Source organism: Gallinula chloropus, assembly GCF_964237585.1.
Source record: "Gallinula chloropus genome assembly, chromosome: 5".
Taxonomy (NCBI): Eukaryota; Metazoa; Chordata; class Aves; order Gruiformes; family Rallidae; genus Gallinula; species Gallinula chloropus.
The window spans coordinates 8,200,209-8,221,658 of NC_140090.1; the positions used below are offsets into that span (position 1 = coordinate 8,200,209).

General features: G+C 39.5%; 1 protein-coding gene across 1 annotated transcript in view; it reads left to right on the forward strand.

Moving 5' to 3' along the window:
- NCKAP5 (NCK associated protein 5) overlaps positions 1–21,450 on the forward strand; it is a gene marked incomplete at its 5' end in the record, with an annotated part of 361,891 nt that overhangs the window by 324,540 nt on the left and 15,901 nt on the right. Inside the window, 4 exons of the mRNA XM_084264849.1 lie at positions 4,051–4,362; positions 6,478–6,614; positions 8,298–8,427; positions 11,073–11,260. Of these exons, the coding sequence (XP_084120975.1) occupies positions 4,051–4,362; positions 6,478–6,614; positions 8,298–8,427; positions 11,073–11,260 (767 nt within the window). The remainder of the gene's footprint in view (positions 1–4,050; positions 4,363–6,477; positions 6,615–8,297; positions 8,428–11,072; positions 11,261–21,450) is intronic.

Here is a 21,450-nt window from a genome sequence, read left to right on the forward strand (position 1 = left end):
TCTACTTGTGTTCATAATCCTCAGAATGGTGCACAATTTTCAAAGATCCTTTTTATTCCATCTAATTTGGGTGCTGACTCAATGTTGAAGAGGTCTTGGTGATCTACTGATACCAGAAAACTCTGTAAAATACCAATGATGTGGAAATATGCCAAAGCCTATCCAATTGTACAAATTACCATGGAGCCCAGCTGATGCAGGACATGAACTGCATGATCATCTTGCCCACAAAAATATTACACCTAAAAATTACTGAGTAAAGAGTTCAGAAAACCTTCAGAAAACCTTTGAACAGTCCTTTTGCTTAGTAGCTGAGAAGCTTCTCAACACTAAAGGTCACCCTTAAAATGTCCACAAAACTGTTAGAACACCCTGTCATGGAAAGATTCCATGTAGTCAGGAGCTTCTTGATAAGAAATTTCTCTGAATTATTCCTTATTTCTGCTTTCAGTTTTGAGAAATGTTCCTCTACAGTAGGACTTGCAGGGACTTTGTTTTCTGCCTGGACTCAAATCCACATGATGGGAGGGAGGGAAGGGGCTATTTCAGTATTTCAGACTCCTCATTCTAGTCCAGTGTTCAGTGAACTGGCAGATGGTGAGTCTGTGGCCACTCTAAGACTCAGTACCATTGCATGAGCTTCTGTATCTCCTGGTGAGGAAAGTGGGGAGGAGAGGAACCATCATCAGGCAAAGAATTTGGCTTATATGCCAAGAAAAATGCATAAGCAAAGACAATTAAGCACATACATAACTGTTCTCAGCCTCCAGTGTTTTGCAGACTTATTTTTCATGTATTGAGTAGTCCTGTCACAGCACCAGAGATTTAACTTTTACATATTTTCATTATGTAGTCTTGTGCAGCTCTCACTGATAACAGTCATTTGAAGTGTCACTGCAACTGATGAAATCAGATGGGCCATGAAAGGTTTGGTTTGAAAGCTGTCACCGAGATGTATAACACAGTTTTTGATGTTGCAGTTGCTTCTTCATAAAAGTTTAAAAACAACACAAGATAATGTATATTCATTCAGTCAGTAATATAAATTCTTCAGAGAGATGCTTTTTTATTTGTATAATACAGCTTTAGGGGTGAATTAGTTACTTTTATTAGTGAAAAATTAACATCCATAAAGAATTTTGTGCTGTGCTCTGCAGATTTAGGATTAGTTTTTTAAGAATTGCTCAATATAGCTGAGTCACAGGATTTTTCCAAAAATCCATCTTGAAGTGTCACACTGGGAGCTGCTGAGCCTTGAGCACTTTGAACGTCAGACCCTTTTGTGGTTGTTCAGAGTTAAAAATTAGTGAGCTGTTTTAAAATCTGTTTTCCACCCGGTGTATTTCCTTTATCATGGATAAAGTCTCTCTGAAGGTAGATTATAATCGATTAAACTATTTTTTAGTATCTTTTAATTAAATGTGACACTGCTGGTGTGCCCCTCCATTGCTCTCCCAGTTATTTTGGAAACAGCAGGAGACTGTATTTTCTTGGAAGTATGGCCCTCAGTATTCATTTCTGTTGCTGTTTTGCTGGTGCTTTCATGGTCCATTCCTAGACATACACTGGTCAAGACAAATTCATCCAGAATTTTAAGGAACATGACCTCAGAAGAAAGATTATTATTAATCTTCCAGTTTGCCCTGAGCAAAATAAGTAGCTTTGATGTTTTGAGTCTACTTAATTTTCCCACAATAATTAGGAGGGAGGGACTTTTTAAATTCTTAGATAATGGTCAAAAAGGAAAGAACACTACAATATCATTGAAGGTCCCTGTGGAAGTGAGTTGCAAAATCAGGTCCAGCATTAACTGGTTTTGGGATGTTCTCTTCTATGGTGCTTCCAGTTTACTCTCTACCCTCGTGAAGAGCTCTGCCTCTCCAACATAACCAGTGTTGCACAAATTGTTTCTCCTTGTCAAGAGGAAATGAATGGAGGTCTTTTCTTACTCTATATTTTCCTTTATTTGGAAGCTCTGTCACTAATAGTCATTAGTTGAACTATTGCCTGTCCGTGAGCTCACACAACATTTCAGCTTGATTACTTACTGAGTACATGAAAAGGACAGACACCTAGCATTTTAACTTACTGGTCTGCACTCTGTTACACCTTGAGATGAACAGTTCCCTCACTTCTGGCTAGGTATTTTACTATTCAAAACTAAACAAAATATCCTAAGGGAAGGATAACTAGAATATGAAGGTTCAGTGGCTGGGATGCCTCCCTTTGATGCAGCAGAACCAAATATGATTCTCTTTATTTTTCACATTTCCTGGACAACCTTCAGCAACTTCTAAAATCATCATGGCATGTTATCTCAAAAATGTGATGGAAAACGTAGTTGCCAGCTAGCTGTGGCTTCCACACCTAGGAGAGAAACTCATTGGGATGTGGTACTTGTGTGAGAGAAATCAGTCACTCGTGGGCCTTTTAAAAGATGCTGTGTGGTTCATTTTGCTGTTGCAGCTCAGCTACACCCTGTGAGGTTAATGTGCTCTGTATGACTTTCAATCTTTCTTTGATCCTGGGCAAAGAGGATAAGGTAATGAGGACCATGTAAATATGGACTGCTTCTCTTTTGACAAGAACCAGGAAACATGGGTAGGCAATTTATCTGTAAGTAGTCTCTTACCTGGTATCGAATAAGGACCCGTTGAGACTAAGATATTAACAGAAAATGACAATATTAGTCTTCTTCTTTCAAAAGCAAATAGGCAAAGCCCATAGAGGAAAAATATTTCCAAATTTCTGAGAGTACTGGAAACACTAGAGAGGAAAAAATAATGAAAATGATTTGAAAGAGGACTGCTAACTACAACAGACTTAAATAGCAAATGGGTATATCATAAAAGAAATCAATACTCAAGAACACAGAAAATAGTCGTGGCAAAGATATATTGGGTCATAATCTGCATCTCCTGCTAGAAAGCAAATGTTCACTGTAGTACATCTTTTATCCAGTGTAGCCTTAAATTGTTCAAAGCAAAGGAAATTCTTCTACTTCCTTTGGGAGTGTCTGCCACAGATCTCGCTTGTCAAGGGATGTTTCCAGGCATTTAAACTAAATTATGCTCATTTTCCAACCATTAGTGCTGAAGTTCCCTCCTTGGGGTTTATACCTCTCAGAAGGACCTTGCCATCATAGTCCTTTGAGATTGTTTGCTCCTTAGACAAACAAAAGGCAAATCTCTGGGCATCAATAGAAAATGACCAGGCAGGATGGTGCTGTTACATCCTAGCTGCTAGAATAGCAACGTGCATGTATCTACATGTGCATCTTTCTCTGTTCAGTGGTTAGTAAAGCAGCTTCCCAGTAGGATGAATTAACCTGGAGGACTGTCTGTGACCATACTGCTTCCAAACCAAGTACTTAAAGTCTCCCTGTCTGGCATGGTGCTGGAAAGTGTACAGTTGCCCAAAATGGGATGTGCACAACCAGTGTAACAAGGTAAACAAACGCATGGCTGTCGCTCTCCAAGTATTTCAGGATGCTCTGAGAAGCAAGTATCTCTAGAAAATTCTGTAGTTCTTAATTTTGTGTAAGAATAAATGATATATTTTGATTAAATAGCTTCTTAAAAGAGAAACAATGAAGAAAGATATATGGAGAGGCCAAGCTTTTTGTAAAGTGTGCGTTATTGTAGGAAGAAATACATTACGCTACTCAGTGCCTCACATTGCTACTCTCCAGATTTCCTGGGGCTATTTATACTAAATCATTTAAAAATTACAGTTGTAATCGCTTTCTAGGACATGACCTCCTTCTTATCACATCACAACTGTGAAGCAGGCCAGTTCTGATGTTTTGGCATCTGTTATTTAGTTCAATTGCACCTCAAAATGGTATTGCATTGTATTCAGTTAGATGGATGTCTTGTGTCAAAAGCATACAAGTGACAGGTAGCAGCATACTCACAAAGTGCAAAATGTTTTTCTTTCCTTAAAAACTTCCCTTTAAGATGCCCTTTTTTCCTGTAGACCCTCTCACTGTCTCTAAATGCCAGCGACACCTGTAGCTCCACCCCATCACACAATTTTCCTGTATCTTAGAGTCTTGCTGCCAGATGAGGACACTGGACAGCGGGATTGGAACCTTCCCCCTCCCGGACTCAGGGAACCGATCTACAGGGCGACACGTTTCTAAGCAAGGATCAGCTTTGGAAACAGAGATCCTTGCACCATCTGAGCAAGTTCTTTCAGCTCCTTCAGTAAAAGCCAAAACTCTTGAGCGAGAAGTGCCTTCAACAGCTAAGAGCCAGGAGTCTGTGGAAAGCATAATTAGTCACTCAACATCTGATCCAGCCATGACTGCCAAAGGTATACGACCTTTTCAAAGTCGCCTTCCAAAACCAGCTTCCTCAGGTAAAATGTCAATTACACTGAAAACCGTATTATTTCTGCCCTGGCATCTGTTTTGATTAGCAGAAGTCCTATAATAATGACAATTGATAACAGGAATGTTAAATGCAGAGCGGAAGATCTTCTCTTTATGAATGCATAAGGTTAACAAGTTTGTGACCTGAGCTGTATGGAAATTTTGTTACACATAATGCTTATCTGAGGGAGAAAAATGTGTTAAGTGCTTAAATCCTTTTCTCAAGAAACAGTACTTGAAGTAAAAACATATGCCAGCGTTGGAATTTGACTTGAATAAGAATGCATATGTTCAGCAATATTCAGGATCAGACTTCGCGACGAAGTACAAAGCATAGCTGCGTTGTGACATAGAAAGATAGAGGCTTGCAGACTTGCTTTTGAAACCAGATTTGGACTTAAGACTCATTTGGCCTCCATGCATAAATTCATTCTGTCCCAAAGAATATATGGCCTTGACCTCAAACACGACTAAATACATTTCTATATACAAATGTAAAACACTTTCACTTATCAGCTGCATATGTGTTTAAACTGTAAAACAAAAGCCCTCAAAGGAGCAAGAGGACTAGCAACCCAGCACAGAGCCCAAAACTAACATTGTATTAGTAAATAGTTCCATTGAACTCTGTGCAATTTTTATAACTGCACACTGACCACTTCTTTGCATTTTTGAGTTACTTATATATGCCAATAACATCAGGAATCATTACATAGAGTGTTCATACCATGGGATTTTTCTGTCAGCATGACTGATACAGTACAAAATGCAGTACAAGTAAATGCTTTAATGGAGAAGAGTATTGTTTTACCATGACCAAATGCAGCATCATGTATCGGGTTATGGTTGTAAGCACTTTGTCAGTGTTGTGTTTAACTTGCATAAAGCTGTATTACTCTAAGAGAGATTCCATGTAATTAGCATGTAAGGTTAAATATCAAGTTTAAACTTAGTTCCAAGCATCAAATCTGTGTTCTGCTAATGTGCTGATGTAAAGTGAGCCTAGGAGGAAAAGAGCCTCTTTCATATGTTCATAAGATGCATAGCAGAAGAATTCTAATTAAACATCTTAGAACTTGGTTGATTTAGCAATATTCCCAGTGCAGCATGGTAATGGTGTAATAGACTGCAAACGCACATTGTGCTTCATTGCAGACTCCCCTGCTCCTTTTGAATCAAAGCTAAATAAAAGATATTTTAATACACAGTATTTTTTTAAATAAATGTACTGTTAATTAATGGTACAGCTAAGAAGGATTCAGAAGAGAAATCTTAGTTATAGATTATATGCTGCATGCTTGAATAGCCACATGTGTGACCTCAATTCAGCAGTGTGCTATAGAGTCCATGATTAAACACTGTCATTATAACAAATTGAACAGAAACTGCAAACATTGAATTGCTTCATAAGAAGTCAGTAGCAGTAAGATTGTTCTGATCTTAATGTTAATATTCACTGCACCAGCCTTGTAAGGTTTGTATCTTAATTAAATTGTCATGAAGAGATGTTAAAAAAAAGTAGTATACATCAGATGGTGGGGTCAACTCATTCTTTATTAGAGTATTTTCATTTGATTCTTCTCTCCCTCACTTTCTCATCCAAATTACAATTATCACTTTATTTCATATGCACCATATATCTTCTTTGATGTTCCGACTTTGCATAGTGCAAATATAGCAAATAAAAAGGCTAACTGATTGAGAACTTCTGCTAGAAAGGTACTTCTAATTATATTTATGTTAACAGACTGTTCTCTCTCTGAGAATGTAGAATAGCAAAGCAGATCCTACAATGCCTGGAAGTAGTTATTGAATTTTGTTTCTTATTTGAAAGAGTATACATTTTAAAACTATTAGAGGGATTTTAATCCATGGCTTCCTCTTCTCTTGTTAACCAGAAGAGGCTTTGGATCAAATTTTGCCACCATAGTTGTTAGAATTATTCCAAGAAGTTAGTAAGTTGTTCCTTTGAGTAGTTAGATATTATTTGACATAATGAAAGTATCATGACTTGCCCCCAGTTTTTACTGAATTATAATTGAAACGCTGTCATGAAGATGCTGATGAGACCTACAATTTAAATAATGTCTCTCTTAATTCAGGAATAATTAACCTTGCAAAGCAAAGTGAACAAGTACCAAGTTCTGTGACCTCTGCCTCATTAGACCTTACTGAAGAAACTGTGGAAAATAGAAAAGTTCTTCCAGAGTGGACCACTAAGAAAACTATTAAAACAAAGGTATAAGTTAAGAAGTGTCATCTATTAAATGAGATATGCATGGCAAAAACACTGAAATTGTGAAAGCTTTTAATGTAATAGGAAAAGTAACTAGCAATCTAACAGCTACATTTACTTTCTTGCCCTTTATTTGCAATTAATATTTCATTGTAATTAAATATTTTAATTAATATTTAATAATAATAATAATGATATAGCACCCAAAGGTACTTTGTCCTCCTGGTTTACAAATGTGTTAATTAAAACCCTCACAGGCATCTTGTAGATAAGGAAATGGAGACCTTTTACCCTGCTTTTCTCTTTGAGAAACTTGGTGGTGTTTGTTCACTTCCTATGAGATTCGGATCTCTTTTCTCCTAGGTTTGCTTGTCTGCATGGCTGTGCAGTATGAGTGTTTCAGCAGGTGTGCTGTGAAAGGGGACAATACTCTTCTGAGATGTTGCTGTGTGGTTTTGGTTAATCCCTGGCAATGATCTGTCTGTCCTTCAATCTCTTCATGAAAACCACAAAACAAACACATACCTGTGTGAAAGCTACTGCTGATGGTTTTCACATTACTTGCTCAGGGATGCCAGGCTGTCCAGCCCTGCAAGAAGTACAGGGTCAGCAAATTAGCAATGAGAGGAAAAACTTTGTCTAAAGAAAGTGGGTGTTGAGGAAGGAAATCATCACACAGCCAGCTAGTAAGCCTTACAAGACTAAAAACATTTGGTTGTGTAACATTTTTGCATGTCTGCTTTATCCATGTGTTTACTGACTGGGGAGTATCACATTTTTGTATAGCCCATGCTCTAGATACAACAGAAACAGAGAGGTAAAATGACTTATCCTGTACATCCTCTGTAGTGCAGTAGAGTGGCTTCAGAGTAATAACTGCATCAGTGGTGTGTTCACCTTGAGCCACTTGTAACTCACCACCTTCAGTCCCAAAACCATCTTAACATGATATGTGTGTTACTGCTGATTACTGTGTCTTAAAAGTCAGAAGGGCCATGTGGGTGTAGCTGGCATGTGCATGTGTCTGGATGGCTTTGGGACTTGTGCTCTTCCCGATGGTATGGGTGATGTTGGGTGTACCTGGCTACATGCCGGTATCCTCAGTATGTGCTTCCTATCAGATGGATGTCCTTCTGCATCAGTTAAAACTGCAACATGGATGGGAAGATAGGGCAATTCATATCACTCTTTGGAAAACAGAAGGGAGGTCAGTTTAGAAAGAATGCAGGATTTACTGGTATAGAAAGAATGAGTATTGTCTGTTGGCCATCCTAAATACCACTAGACTTGCTTGCAGGAAACCATTTGTTGTGTGATAATTTTACATGTTACAAACACACAGTATCAAGCATACTTGAGATGTTTTAAAATTTAACTTGGTGGATGAAATTATCTGAAAATGTTGGTAGAGTTGAAAACAATCTAGTAGTTAAAAACAAGCACCAGATTGTGTCTCCCAGACTAATTTAGAAGACTTTCCAGCACAAGAATGTTATTTCCCCCACATTGGACTGACTTATGTGAAAGAGAAGTGGTTGGTTAAACTGGCAATGCAGACTTTTTTCCAGTTGCACTACTCATTTATACTGCATGATGAATATAAAATATTCCACTCCTTATACCGTCTTTGGCATTATTTTGGTTTATATACATCACCTGAATGACCACAATACCTTATTCCTACAGGACAGAGCTCTGAGAGTGTGCACTTACTCTGCAAGCAGCAGCGACACTGAGCCAGAGCCAGAGTATGAAACAAATTATTTTAGAACTGCAGAGGAGACTTTAGTGGAGTTAACAAAGAACAACAAACAAGGTAATTGAAAATTTGTACATAAAAATGTATATCCCTCATCTCCACTCTGACTCAGCAGCAGATAGTGTCCTTCACTGAACCTTCTAATTTTCACTTTCTAAACCCAGATCTTACTTCAGTCTCATTTTCCATTAGCTTTTTATTACTTCTTTGCTTTTTTGTTTTTTTCCTATGTGTGTATCTTTTTTCCCTCTCTTTCACAGGTTTTGCTAGCAGGGGCTTGACTTACAGGTTTTTATACATAAACCCCTGCAGTGTAAGTAAAAAGACATCTTCTGTTACATTGTTAACAAAATTTCAAAGGTGACTTTTCTTTTTAATTATATTAGCCAGTTGAAATAACCCAATGATTAAGGCCATAGTTTTCCAGGCTCTATATCAAAGTGATGTTGGTTACGGTGCTGTAGTGAAGTCTCCCTCAGTGCCCTCTGTGCATATATTGCCATTTTCAAGTAGCAAACCTTATTGCAAGAATTGATGGTAACTTGGAATTTACTGAATTCCAGTAGATAAAAGCACATTAAGTGAGGCTTTTTAGATAATAGTTTTCTTTGTGTTTAATAACCCAAGAAATTGCTTGTCTTGTCTTGACCACCAGCTTGCCCGTGCTGGAAGCCACCTTTCAGAGCCCCTCCTCTGGGAGGGGGAGGACAGCATGGCTCATATCCTTCCTGAGGCAGCCAGTGGCTTCCCTGCAGGAGATAAATTCTGGCAAGTGCAAAGGCCAGAGCAAGGTCTCAGCACCACTGAAGCCCTAAGAACTTAAGCAGTACTTGACTGATTCGTAGGATATGTGCCGACCCTCTGCACAGCAGTGAGCCTGACCTAGCAGAGATTTGCACCTACAGTAGATACCACAGTGATGAATGAATTAAAACTAGACACTGTCAACAAACATACTGTGCTCTTTAGTTTCTGCTGAGAGCTGGACATAAACATTCAGCATTTTCAGAGCTAATCCATTCCTTGTGATTCCAGCAAAGAGCAGAATAGGAAGCTGAGACCATTTATTAACATTACTCCTGTAATTTTGTATTTTTAATCTATATGAATTGTTGCAAGTCATTTAACTCAGCCCATAAGCACTTTACAGATTTTGCTTTCTACATACCATACTCTAACACAAGAAAAATGTGTTTTGTTAGGGGTAGATAAGGATTTTTTTCTGTATTGATCACAATTTGCAAAAAAAAAAGGATTTTAACATGTGTAAACAGTTGCATTAAATGGCAGCAGATTCCACGTTCAGTGATACCTAAGCATGACGTGATGTCACCGTTTTACATAGCAAATCATTAATTTTATGTAGATGCTTGAATTTTGGACTAGTAACAGGACTAAAATTCATAACTGTGGCTGAAACAAATTATAAAACATTATTACAAAAATATTTCTGCTGTGGTCATTCCTTATGGTCAGGATTTCCATTCTGTGCTCTAAAAATGCAGTTCTTATATTAATAACAATCCTTTATTCCATTCTGTGTTCAAAAGCCTTGTCTTCTTTATGTACCCAAGTGATACAACTTCAGAACATCCCTATGAGCCTGGGGCAGGGGCTGGAGCAAACCGATTCATAGAGAATATTTTTATATGTATAGATAATTATATTTGTTAGATGAGTCCCCAAAACATTAATGAACTTCCACTGGTTGCACAATTCTGATGTTGGAGTGATTTTCATTTTCCATTAATGAGCTGGGAACAGAAAGACTGAAACTGAGTGCCTGATGTAAAGGCTATTAAAAGTCATTGTTTTACTGGGTTTTGGATGAAACTCATAGTATGTTGACCAGTGTTACAGGGAAGGTCATTAGAATAGCAGGGAAAAACCCAAATATTCCAGATTCATTCATGAAAATGTTTTGTTTCCATTAAGATCTTATCCTGATGCAATTCTGTTGGAGGCACTGCAGGCAGAGGCTCATCTAACGCTGTAGGTTGTAAGGGAGAGTAGAAGTTTGTGTAACAAGAAGCGTGAGGAAAGAAGCTAATGATCATGTAAGCCTCTGTCTCCTGTGCATTTTCATGAAGCTGCAGAAAATCTTTGGTTTGGTTTTGTTTTTCTGAATGAGTTTTCAGCCTTGAACTTGAGAAACTGAGGCTTTATTCCTAATTTTCTTATATTACAGTGGGATCTATGACAAATAGGTAACTGTTTCTTACCTTATTGATGTATTGTTTCTTATACTGTTGTAATCATTGGCTAAAAATATAGTGAAAAGGAAGGAATTACCAAATACAGTCAAACTGAAAGACATGCTATGGGAACCTAGTACATCTGCCATGTAAGGCTATTAAGAGAAAAAAGCAAAAAATTACAACAAATAACTAAGTAGAGCAATCTATACACCCAACCCCCTGCAAATTAACCATCTAATCTATAATTAAAAAAGAAAGGAAATTAATTTTGGCTGTCTCATACCATCTCCTTCACCTTGAATATTAAGTATGAAGAGTCCCCTGTATATGCACTGACTGAAGAGTTAGGAGCTAGCACTTTCATGCTTTTATTACATTGAATTTCAGATACCTTTAAACATTTGAAATACATTTTAATACTGTAAAATTACATTACAGTGTATGTAGACTGCATTTCATCAACTAAAAATGCCATAATGATACTATTTTTAACATCTCTTACAGCTGATCAGGAAAAACAAAATCAAAGAAAGTCCTTCCTGGGGAACGCGATGTCAATCTTGGATTTATACCAACACAGGCTCTATGGCCATTTTGGAGAGGATGGACCTGAACAATTAACACATTACAGTTTAATTGAGCAGCTGAGTGGAGCTTCCAGTAAAGACAGCAAGGGCAAGGAGAGCCCAAGTGTGAGTTACTGTGATTTTTTTATATTCTCATTCTCTTTGTGCTTAGTTTTATTTCCCTCTTTCTTCCTTCTATGTGTTCAGTGATTACAAAAACCAGACTTGAAAATAAACAGTGTGATCTGCAGAAGAGAAAAGATCCAAATATTTTTAGAACAGAATTTTACATTCGGATGCTCACCTGTCATAGAATTAGGCTTCAAAATTGACAAGTAGAGACAAGCTACTGCTAGTACTCTAGCATTAGAGAGGAGTTGTAATTTAAGGCTAGCAAGGAAACACAGTTTATCTTTTAAGGCTGCTTCTTCACATATGGTTAGATAATATGTACAGCACAACATGTAGTAAATGACATAATCGTCTGAAGTAGTATTTAGAAAATTCAAATGGAACTATGTTAGGAAACTCAGCTATCTTCTGGTCTTTTTGGAAATAACTCCTGGTGTTAGCTCTGGAACTCCTGATTTGAGGGTTTTACGCATTATTTTGATGAAGATCAGTCCTGATCGTGCAGTCTCAACAACCCTGAAAAGCAGCTTTTGAACATGCTCCTTTCCTCCTCTTTTCTCACACCTTCTCCTCTTATCCTCAGTTCTCTCTCACTTTTTCTCTCCTTTGCTGTAACAAGCTGATTTCTTTGAAAATAGAGCCACCCAGCCATGGTCCCCCATCATCATTTTGCCTCCACGTTCAGTCTCTTTCCCCCACTCTTCTTCTATTTAAAATACAAACTCTTTTGTCTCTGTGTGTAGCACTCAGCACGTGTTGGGTACATTACAGCAGAAACAAAGGTGGCAGAGAAGAGAATGAACAAGCTGCTGTTCTGCAGCACACCGGTGTAGTTCCTAAGGGAAAAGGAATTTTTACCTCTTCCCAGACCCCAGTTTTCAACTTCAGAAAATCACTGAGCGTTGTAACTTCAGAGGTGATTAACCAAAGTTAGAGCCTTACAGCTTTCAGGAACCAGGGCCAAATGTGCAGAAGGAATGTGTGGAACAAACTGGCAGTGCCCCTGTTTATTCCAACTCTGCTGGCATAAAAGCTCTGCTTAACTGAATATTAAATTAACTCACAAACTTCAAAAGCAAAACCCTGAAATGTATCTGCTTCATTTCCCAATCAACCAAATTTCACTAGTACCCAGAATTTGATTCAATTTGAATAAATTTCGGTCATATTAAAAAGGACATTTGAAAGAATTTACTTCATAGTTGGGAAGAAGAAAAGTGGGGGAGTGGGAAAGGTAGCAGAAGAATTTTAAAAAGGCTAGATAAAGGAAAGTAATTTGAGCATCCAGCTGATTCTTCATCTTGAATGTTTAGATAACTTAATAATGCAGATGAGATTAATTATATACATATGTATGTGTATATATATGTAAAAATATAAAATCAGTTCTGCCTTCTGAAGGCCAAGCTCTTTTGCTATTAGCAGAGCAAGTAGATTTATTTCCACTATAGAAAAGTGACTCAGAGTTGTATCTACTTTTAATTCACTCTTCTCATGCATTTCTTGTATGTGACATCTCTGCAATGTGCTCAATCAGCATCAAAACTTAAAGAAAACTCAGTGAAACAGCCTTAGGATCCCTGTAAAACTCCATCATTAAACTAGAAGGCAACAGGTATAACTCAGCACTAGCATTTTTTTATGCAATACTTTGGGGGGCTTTTGAGATTATTTTTTGAGGATCTGAAGTAGGTCTCAAAACAGCATTGCTTCTTGGTGAACAGTGGAAGCTCAATAAAGCACTAGAGATTTGCCTATTAGGATTAAACTTTTCAGAATGACAAATGAGAAGCAGTAACCATGAAAAGCAGGTTGCCCTGAACTCCTTGTATGAACCAGCACGGCAAATTTTTCTGAGCTCTAATTTGTCCACCCCAAGAAGATCCACAGTCTGTTTAAATTAGAACTGTGTGATCTGGAACATTAGCTACAAAAAAAAAGGGGGACACCAGGAGCTGAGGCACTTACAGCTAACAATTCTAAAAAAAAAACCCAAACCCCAAAACCCCAGATAAATTGGAGCGGGGGGGGAGGCATCTTCGATGCAGAATATTTGGCATTTTGGAAAGGGAAATGCTGCGTGCTTTGCATTTCATTCCCAGATGGTGTGTAGAAAGCCTTTAACAAAACAAAAAAAACCCAGCCAACCAAGTGTCATGATGGACAGAATGAGTTTATGCTGGTTGTCAAAAGAGCAGAGCGCTGCATCAGTCCCTCAGCCCAATTAAATTGGGCTGTACAGCACCAGTACGATAGTGGTTTCAGACTGGGTGCTCTAATGAGACGTCCTGTCAGGAAGCTCTGCTAACCCAGACTCATTGTCATTTCAATTGTCTCCTCCTCACCCAACACACTCACCAGCCTTACACCCAGAGTATGTAACACAGCAAGTTCTATCAGCAAAACGGTATCTCACGGTTTCGGAAGGGAAACAGCCAATGGGCAATTACTGTGATAAAGGGACACTGAATGGACAGTCTGAGGAATCAAAAAAGGCTTTTTACATGTATAAAGCAGAAATATTTATTGTTCCAGTTTCTTATCAGCCTAGTCTTAAACGGCATCCTGGTTAAATTCTCTTGGCACTAAGACCAAATTGATGTTACATTTATTTTGACCTGGGAAACTTACTCTTGGGCAAGAAAAACAAATCATCATTTCAAAGGAAGGAATAAAATGCCTTGAATCATGGACATAAAACTTTCACTTAACTTCACATCCATGGGCTATTTTTCTTATGTAGGATTTTGAAAACTGGAAGCAATAATTTTTATATGTATCAATGAATTAGTTTTAATTAATCAGTAACTTCTCTGAAGCAGGACTTGATCCAGAGTCCACTGCAGTCAGCTCATGGGAGACACCTATTCAGTGAAGCCTCAGTGAGGCCTCCATTAAGCAGCTGTCCTTCTCCTTGCAGCAGTAACTGGTAGAGCCTTGAGCAGTTTGCTCATGTCATTATTGCTACCATATTTTTGCAATGAAAAAAATTATTTCACATTTCAGTAACTTATTGCTTAGACTTTAAAAGCTCAGTGATTTATTTTTTTCTTAGAAGAATTCAGAAAACAAGATAAATTGCCCTCACCCAGCCCCATTGTTTATTAACTTATTTTATGATCAAACAAGAACTGACATAAGACTTTTTATTGTTGCCTTTGTTTCTTTGGAGAAGTAACTGAATTGGTCAAAGATTTTATTACTTAGTCATCCTTATGATCCCAAAGCATCATGAAAAATATGTTTTCTTCTCTGTCCTTAACCAACCATCATACTTTCTTACCCTGTAATACAGCCCTTCTTGCTTTCCCTTGCCCCTATGTGTTACTCAATTTGAGTCACCATTGTCAGGGTATGAGTCTGATGTGTGGCTGAGGGAGGTCCTCCCATTGAGTCATGAGGTTCAGAAAGGACCACCTTGCTTTCTAAACTCCTTCTCAGGTGGTAGGTGTCTAGGTCAAGTGATAGTCCAAGACATGGTCAACAGTTTATGTCTAAAGGATTATATATAGCTACATACCAGTGTTAATGATTGCCTGGCAGAGCCCCCAAAGGGCTTTCACTGAGACAGTTTCACAAAGTTGAAACTGATAGGAAGTTTATTAAAATGACAGATATGAAGAGTTCAGAATTGCCATTGATAAGTGCACTTACTGTAGTAGCACTAATGTGATTATAACACCAGCAAAACGCTATCCTGGGTATTCTTCACCAAAAAAGTGAAGTTACAATACTTACCAGGAAGGTATCCCTATCTTGGGTAGAGGAAAAGGAGCACAGCCCATCCCCTGACTCTTTGAGGTCTTCAATTTCTTCTCTCCCCCTCACAGGGGTAACTTCCTCAATATCCTTTATACCTCAGACTTAACTGTCCTCTCCCTGGAGTGGTACTTGACAGCATTTGGATGGACAGCCAAATACAATAGTCATATAGGTTTAGCATGTACTTCTTTTAGCTCATTATCATATTTAGGAGTGTCAACTTTAATACTCATTTCATGGATAATGAAGCAGAAGGTCTGACTCTGGGCACTGTGGCTTTCGAGATTCTGCGTAGGAACCATCTGTCTGTTTATTCCACATTCTCTAGCCAAAACAGGGCTGTCTTGCTGCCTGAGACTCCCTTCTTTGGCTTCTCATACCAGAGAACCTTGCAGATCTCCATACACAATGTTTGCATAAGAGATAAGTTGACACTGGTGTTTTTAACCTCTTATGTGGCCTTGTCATAGACATCAAAGCTTGTTTGTATTTCAAGGCATGACTTGGACACTTTAAAAAAAGATGCTTTATGGGAAGGGGTTGGTACTCATCATGGGTTTCTAAATCCTGTTCTTTGCCCTCAGTTAGGATGGCATGCATAAGAAATCTGACATTTCTGACACAGTTACAATGTCACCTACCTCACCAGTTTAAACAGAAGACTTGTGTAAGGAAAGAGCCTTGTATGTGGAATGTGGAGTTACAGTCTTATTGAACATGCAGACTTTGTATGTGTTGTGCAGATGATTCATGGAGGAAATCAAATGCTCAAATCACCGTGTCTTGAAATTCAAGTAGATATTAGAGCTTACTGGCAAATGCAGGAAAAGGAAAAATTAGAGAAGTTGCTGTTTTGGCTACATTACAAATGGGACTGCCATGGCGACGTTCCCAGATAAACTCCAGGTTTTTTCCAGCTGAGTAAGCTGATTGGGAGTTATTGCTATATGATTGTCTCATGCTCACAAGGCTTCTAATGCATCGTATTAACAGGGGAATATGCACAAAAGGACTAGAAATGACAATATGAAAGTTTGATAGTTGCACACTTGCCGTCCTCAAGGATCCCAGAGCATTAAGCTGATACTATAGTTGATGTTCCAGCATTCCTAAATTACAGCAGTAGTTAGAGCAGCCTCGATACCTCTGCTGGCCACGTGAAACAAGAGTAGGGGGAGAAGAGAGGCATGAGCTGCTTGTGCTTGTGTCTCATCTCCCACAGAGATCAGTAAGTTCTGAGGGAATGGGCAGCACGCTGGGCACTCTGCACTGTTCACCTAGTTAGGCAGCTCTTGGCGAGCATGCCAGCAAAGTTTGTGTGGCTGGTCTGGGTTCTCTCAGGCACTTTCTGAAGGTGCCCTATTCTCTCTGCAAGAGAGAAGCTCTTAGGCTCTTTAATGGAGCCCCTCTGGGACTCTCTGTATGTAAATGGCTGAAGTGCTTCCAGGAAGGCCGTGTGCACTCGGCTTTCACAGAGAACTCATTTTTTTCACATGATCAGATATGCTTAGGGAGGGATTATGCTTATCACATGTGAAAAAGCCAAAGATAATGATCTGGGTGTGATTAGCAGCTGGGAAGAGCTGCATTGTAAGAGTTTGAAGGGGAAAGAAGGGATTGACCTGTGGAACTGCTTGCTTTGACCAGAGAAGAAAGGCAGCCTATGCAGATAGCTTATACTGAGCACCAAACTTTCAACCCAAAATTAGCAAGATGAACACTGCCCCAAGCATCCCTCTGTGGGGAAATAGCAAAAAGCAGCTATTGTAGATATGAGCTGTATTTTAGAGAGTGACACTGCACCCTCAAGTGAGCACTAAGTAATTGTCTTGCTGATACTTCCATAACAAAAATTTCTGCATCTGAGCAGCACTGGATGATGTTTAGCTAGTTCCCTGGGCTCAGGATCTCAGTTTCACTGCCTATGAGTTGGGGACAGCAATACTTACATTCCAATCAGAAAGACCACTGTGCTCAGACTGGCCAGGACCCAAAGCCCAGAGAGTCACAGTGGTGTAAAGCCATGCAGATGTACCCTCTCATAGTTCAGTCATGGTAGCCCTGGAGTTGCCCAGCTGGAGACAGTCTTCCCCTCAGCTTGCTTACCTCGTGCGTGCTTGCTCAGAGTTGCCCTGGACCTCAGCCTCCAGAGCTGGTGCCACCAGGCAAGGTCACATCTGCCTGCCACCACTGTGAGGAGGTCACCCAGAGCATTCACACGAGGCCTTGCTGGGCACGGGCTGCACTGCTGAAACAGCCACTCCCCACACCACAGCCCCCCACGTTCCCCAAAGATGGTCTGAATGTGGGTTTTTAAGCTACATGTGTTTCCATTTGTCAAAATTGTCTCAATAGAATTTACCCACTGACAGGCTTGGGGATGCGAGACTGCCTTTGTGTTTAATCAGAGGGGGTTGATTCTTAGGTGAATGATGTAATACTTGCTCCATCAAAGCAAAGACTGACTGAGTAATTACCCAAGTTGATGTAAGATCTATTGTCAGGGGAATTTTATAGGAGTATTTGACAACATAAGTGACAAAAACCACAGGAGCATGGTCTGATAAGAAAACAGATTTTACCATACTACCCATGGGAGTAGTACAGAATTAAAGATATTTTTCCTAGCCTCAAGTCTGATTCAACTCATGTGAGGAAATGTGAAATTAGAAATAGGCTAGGATGTCTCCAGACGTCAACAAATCCCACATCTCGGCATGTTTTTTTCCCCTCCACAGGGCAAGTTCACATTCTGAGATCTGCTACCAAGCCTTATATTCCTAATCAGGTCTTATTGTTTCTAGTATCTTGCCATCAAAGTTGTATCCAAAAAGTAAAGTGAAGAGACGGCAAAACAAGCAATTTGAAGACTGCTAGGCAGTCTCCTGGGACCAAAGTCTCACTTGACGTGTATCACTTAAAAGAAATGTTGTGTAGTGTGGAAGAACATTCTTACAGTTAGCCTGAGGAACCAGCTTGGCAACAATAAAAAGCTGCAGTTAGACAGAGACTCATTTCTCTCCCTGTGCCTTCTAGGTGAAACAACTGAGACTTCTTACACTGCTGAGAGTTTGAGTAAAAAATCACGCAGTGGAGAGTGGCTCAGCAAGGAGGATGATAACATTTCCCATAAGTTTTTTAAGTTTTTAAAAGGCTTTGGCAAGGCAAAACGACATTTGGAAGGCAGAGTCCGCCAGAAAAAAATAACTTTTATAATGGTATGCAAGGGATATTTTTAGGAAATGCATACCCAAAAAAACCTGGAAGCTGTTATCTGCTGATACAGTTCTGCTTCTAGCACTAATGAACTCGGTAGTTTTAGTGCTGTGCCACCAAATCCCATTCTGACTAGCCCTCCAGCTGGTGTAAAAGTTCTCTCTATTTTATGTGTGGTTAGTGTATTTATGGGGACGGGTAGGTGGCGACATTTTAACTCAAATACCCTTTAGCACACTATTTTGAAAGAGTATTTGGCTATTGGTGAGGGACAGAAAGTCTTTGGCATAGTAGAGCAGGCTGTGTGGCATTTCAAACACATGGTGTGCAAGGCTAGCAGGAGAGTCGTTTGGATGGGAGTGTGAGAGAAGGCGCGGAGGAAGTGCAAAGCTGGAGCTGTGGGAAGTCGAGGGCCCGACGCCTCACTGGCACTAGGGCCTATGGCACGGTGTCATGTAATGCTCAATCCCCAAATAACTCGCAGCACGGAGTGAAGTGTGCCTCTGTGGTTTGCCAGGTGCCAGATGAGAGGTGTAGGCTTGTCACATTGAAGACAACACACTGAGCTGTCCCGTTGCCGCAGCTGGAGTGTTGCTCACACTGAATATAACCCCTTTTGCACTGTAAGGAGGGAAGAACTTTGCCCTTTTTTGAGTGGAAAAGCTTGATCACTGGAGCAGAAACCCCATATCCCACCATCTCAGCAAGTAATTTCAGATTACAGAGAAAACCTTGTCTCTTCAGCATGTAGGAGCCGCATAACCACATTACACACTGGCCCAGATGTCACAAAAAGTCCTGCAGCTCATTTGCTCGAGTCCCCCGAGGAACGGTCCGAAACCGCTCATGTGCGAATACCAGAGCAACGCAGGGCTGCACAGGGCTAATTTACAGTGAGCCAGCTCGGGCACAGTGTTAGCACAGCTCCTTGTGCTCTGGGTACTCCAGGCTATTTCTCAGCAGGGCTGGGTAGCTGAAATAAGCAGAGCGTTGGTAAGACCCCCGCTGCATTTGATCCCAGCCCACCCAGGTTGCTCACCGGTATCTTCACATCACACCGTGCCTTGCAGATACACCCTGAGCACTATAATGCCTATTTGCCTCTACAACTGTAGCTTAGATATGGATTTAATAGACACTGTGGCTCTTAGGTGTAAGTAGGTAGCCTAATAAGAACCAAAAGTACATACTGAATAAAGTATCAGTCGCTAATGATTTCCCTGAGTGGAAAATGTTCGGAGCTGTTTTTCAAAGGTTTGACAGATGGAGCTGCTGTGATTTGCAGCATGGCCCAAGTGCACTAATGGTTCTGCCATTTGTAACCAGAGACTCTCCAGTTCTCCATCTTTGGAAATAAAGCTTTAGGTTTCATTTCTTTCTGCGCTGAATTGGAGTGTTAAAATAATACTGTGGACCAAAATGGAATTCAGGGCACATTAATAGCAACAAATGATAAATATTAGTAAGCTTGTGAGACAGTGTAACTGTTGTAATGGTAGAAATGATCTTAGTAATAAAAGAAAAAGCTAAAAAATAAATTGGATGCAATAAACATTGGATTGACTCAATCAAGATAAGAGCAGTAGGGCAGAGAGGTATTCAGTGAGCTGTTTGTTTGCTGAAGCTGGAAAATATTTTGACGCCACAAGGAGCATCTGATTAGCAGAGTTAAATGAGATGAATAATGGTCTAATATTTTTTTGGAATTGTTTTTCCAGCTGCAACTTGCCTTCCCCATCTATAACAGTGATATGTTTTGCATAAAGCACTCAAACGTCATGCAGGGAAGGGTAGGAAATGACTGAACTTCTACTGAGAGAGCTCTGCTCTGAACAGAACACATGAGGAATAAGTTACACAGCTGATGGTAACAGGAACTGTGGCAGTATGCTGAAAATGTTAGTAAAACATTTATTTTTTTAAGAGGATGCTTTTTCTTTTCATATGTACAGACAGTAATACCCTAATCAACATACTCTGTCAAGTATCCATAAAAGCCATATTGATATTATTTGCAGGTGTTTATGGTTTGTTCCACAAGCTGTTTTCATCTCCCAAAAGTGATTCACCTTTTATTTAAATGAGAAGCTGTGCTGGATTTTGTGCAATATGACACACAAATTGTCTAAATCCTTAAGAAAAATATTGAGTATTTTTTCTGAACTCAAACACTAATTTATAGCAAGTCCCAAAGTAAAATATTTTGTTTCTCACTGCATTTTTAGGCCCTGGTACATGAATTTGTGGCCTTGTGCAGCATCCATATTATTTTCATGGAAAGCAATATTTGTGTTTGGTAGGAGAAACAGGGGGGTTGAACTAGTTGATCTCCAGAGGTCCCTTCCAACCCATATCATTCTGTGATTCTGTGATGAGCAATAAAGTGACACAGCCAAGTTTGGGAAGTTTTTAAGATATAGCTATGTAATTTAAATGTTTCATTATGGCAAAGAAGAATGATATAAGTTTTCATAGCACATGTCAGAGTCCTCCCAGCCTGAACTGCCCATCAATCCATCAATGACTGAGACACATCCTGATAGCTCTGCTCACATTAGTGCCACTTTCTCTGGATTGCTCCATTCTTTGCCTGATCATTATTAATAGAGGTCACTAAAACCTTTGCATACTATAAAAAACTGTAGCCTTAAGAGCTTCCCTTAACTAGACTGGTGTTATTCTCAGCAAATAAACCCACAAATGATCTTTTGAAGAATTATCTGCATAATTGCCAGGCAAACATTAGGAGTTATTTTTCTGACATCCTCTTACATGTGCACATATCCTATGGTTACTGAATGCTCTCTAAAGTGTACTCCAGAACAAGACCTCAGATTGCTTGCAAGCTGGAATTGCTATTCGGTTTCTGTTCAGCAGTAGCATAGAATAGTCTCAACTCTTTCAATTGGAAGGGACCTACAGCGATGATCTATTCCCACTGCCTATCCAATTCAGGGCTTACCAAAAGTTAAAGCATATTATTAAAGGTACTGTCCAAATGCTGTTAAACACCAACAGGCTTGGGCCATCAGTCACCTCTCTAGGATGCCCGTTCCAGTGTTTAGTCAAAATTCTTGGTAAAGAAATGCTTCCAATGTCCAGTCTGAACCTCACCCACCCCTGGTGCAGCTTTGAACCATTCCCACACATCCTGTCACTGGGTTCCAGGGAGGACAGTTCAGTACCTGTCTCTCCATGTCCACTCC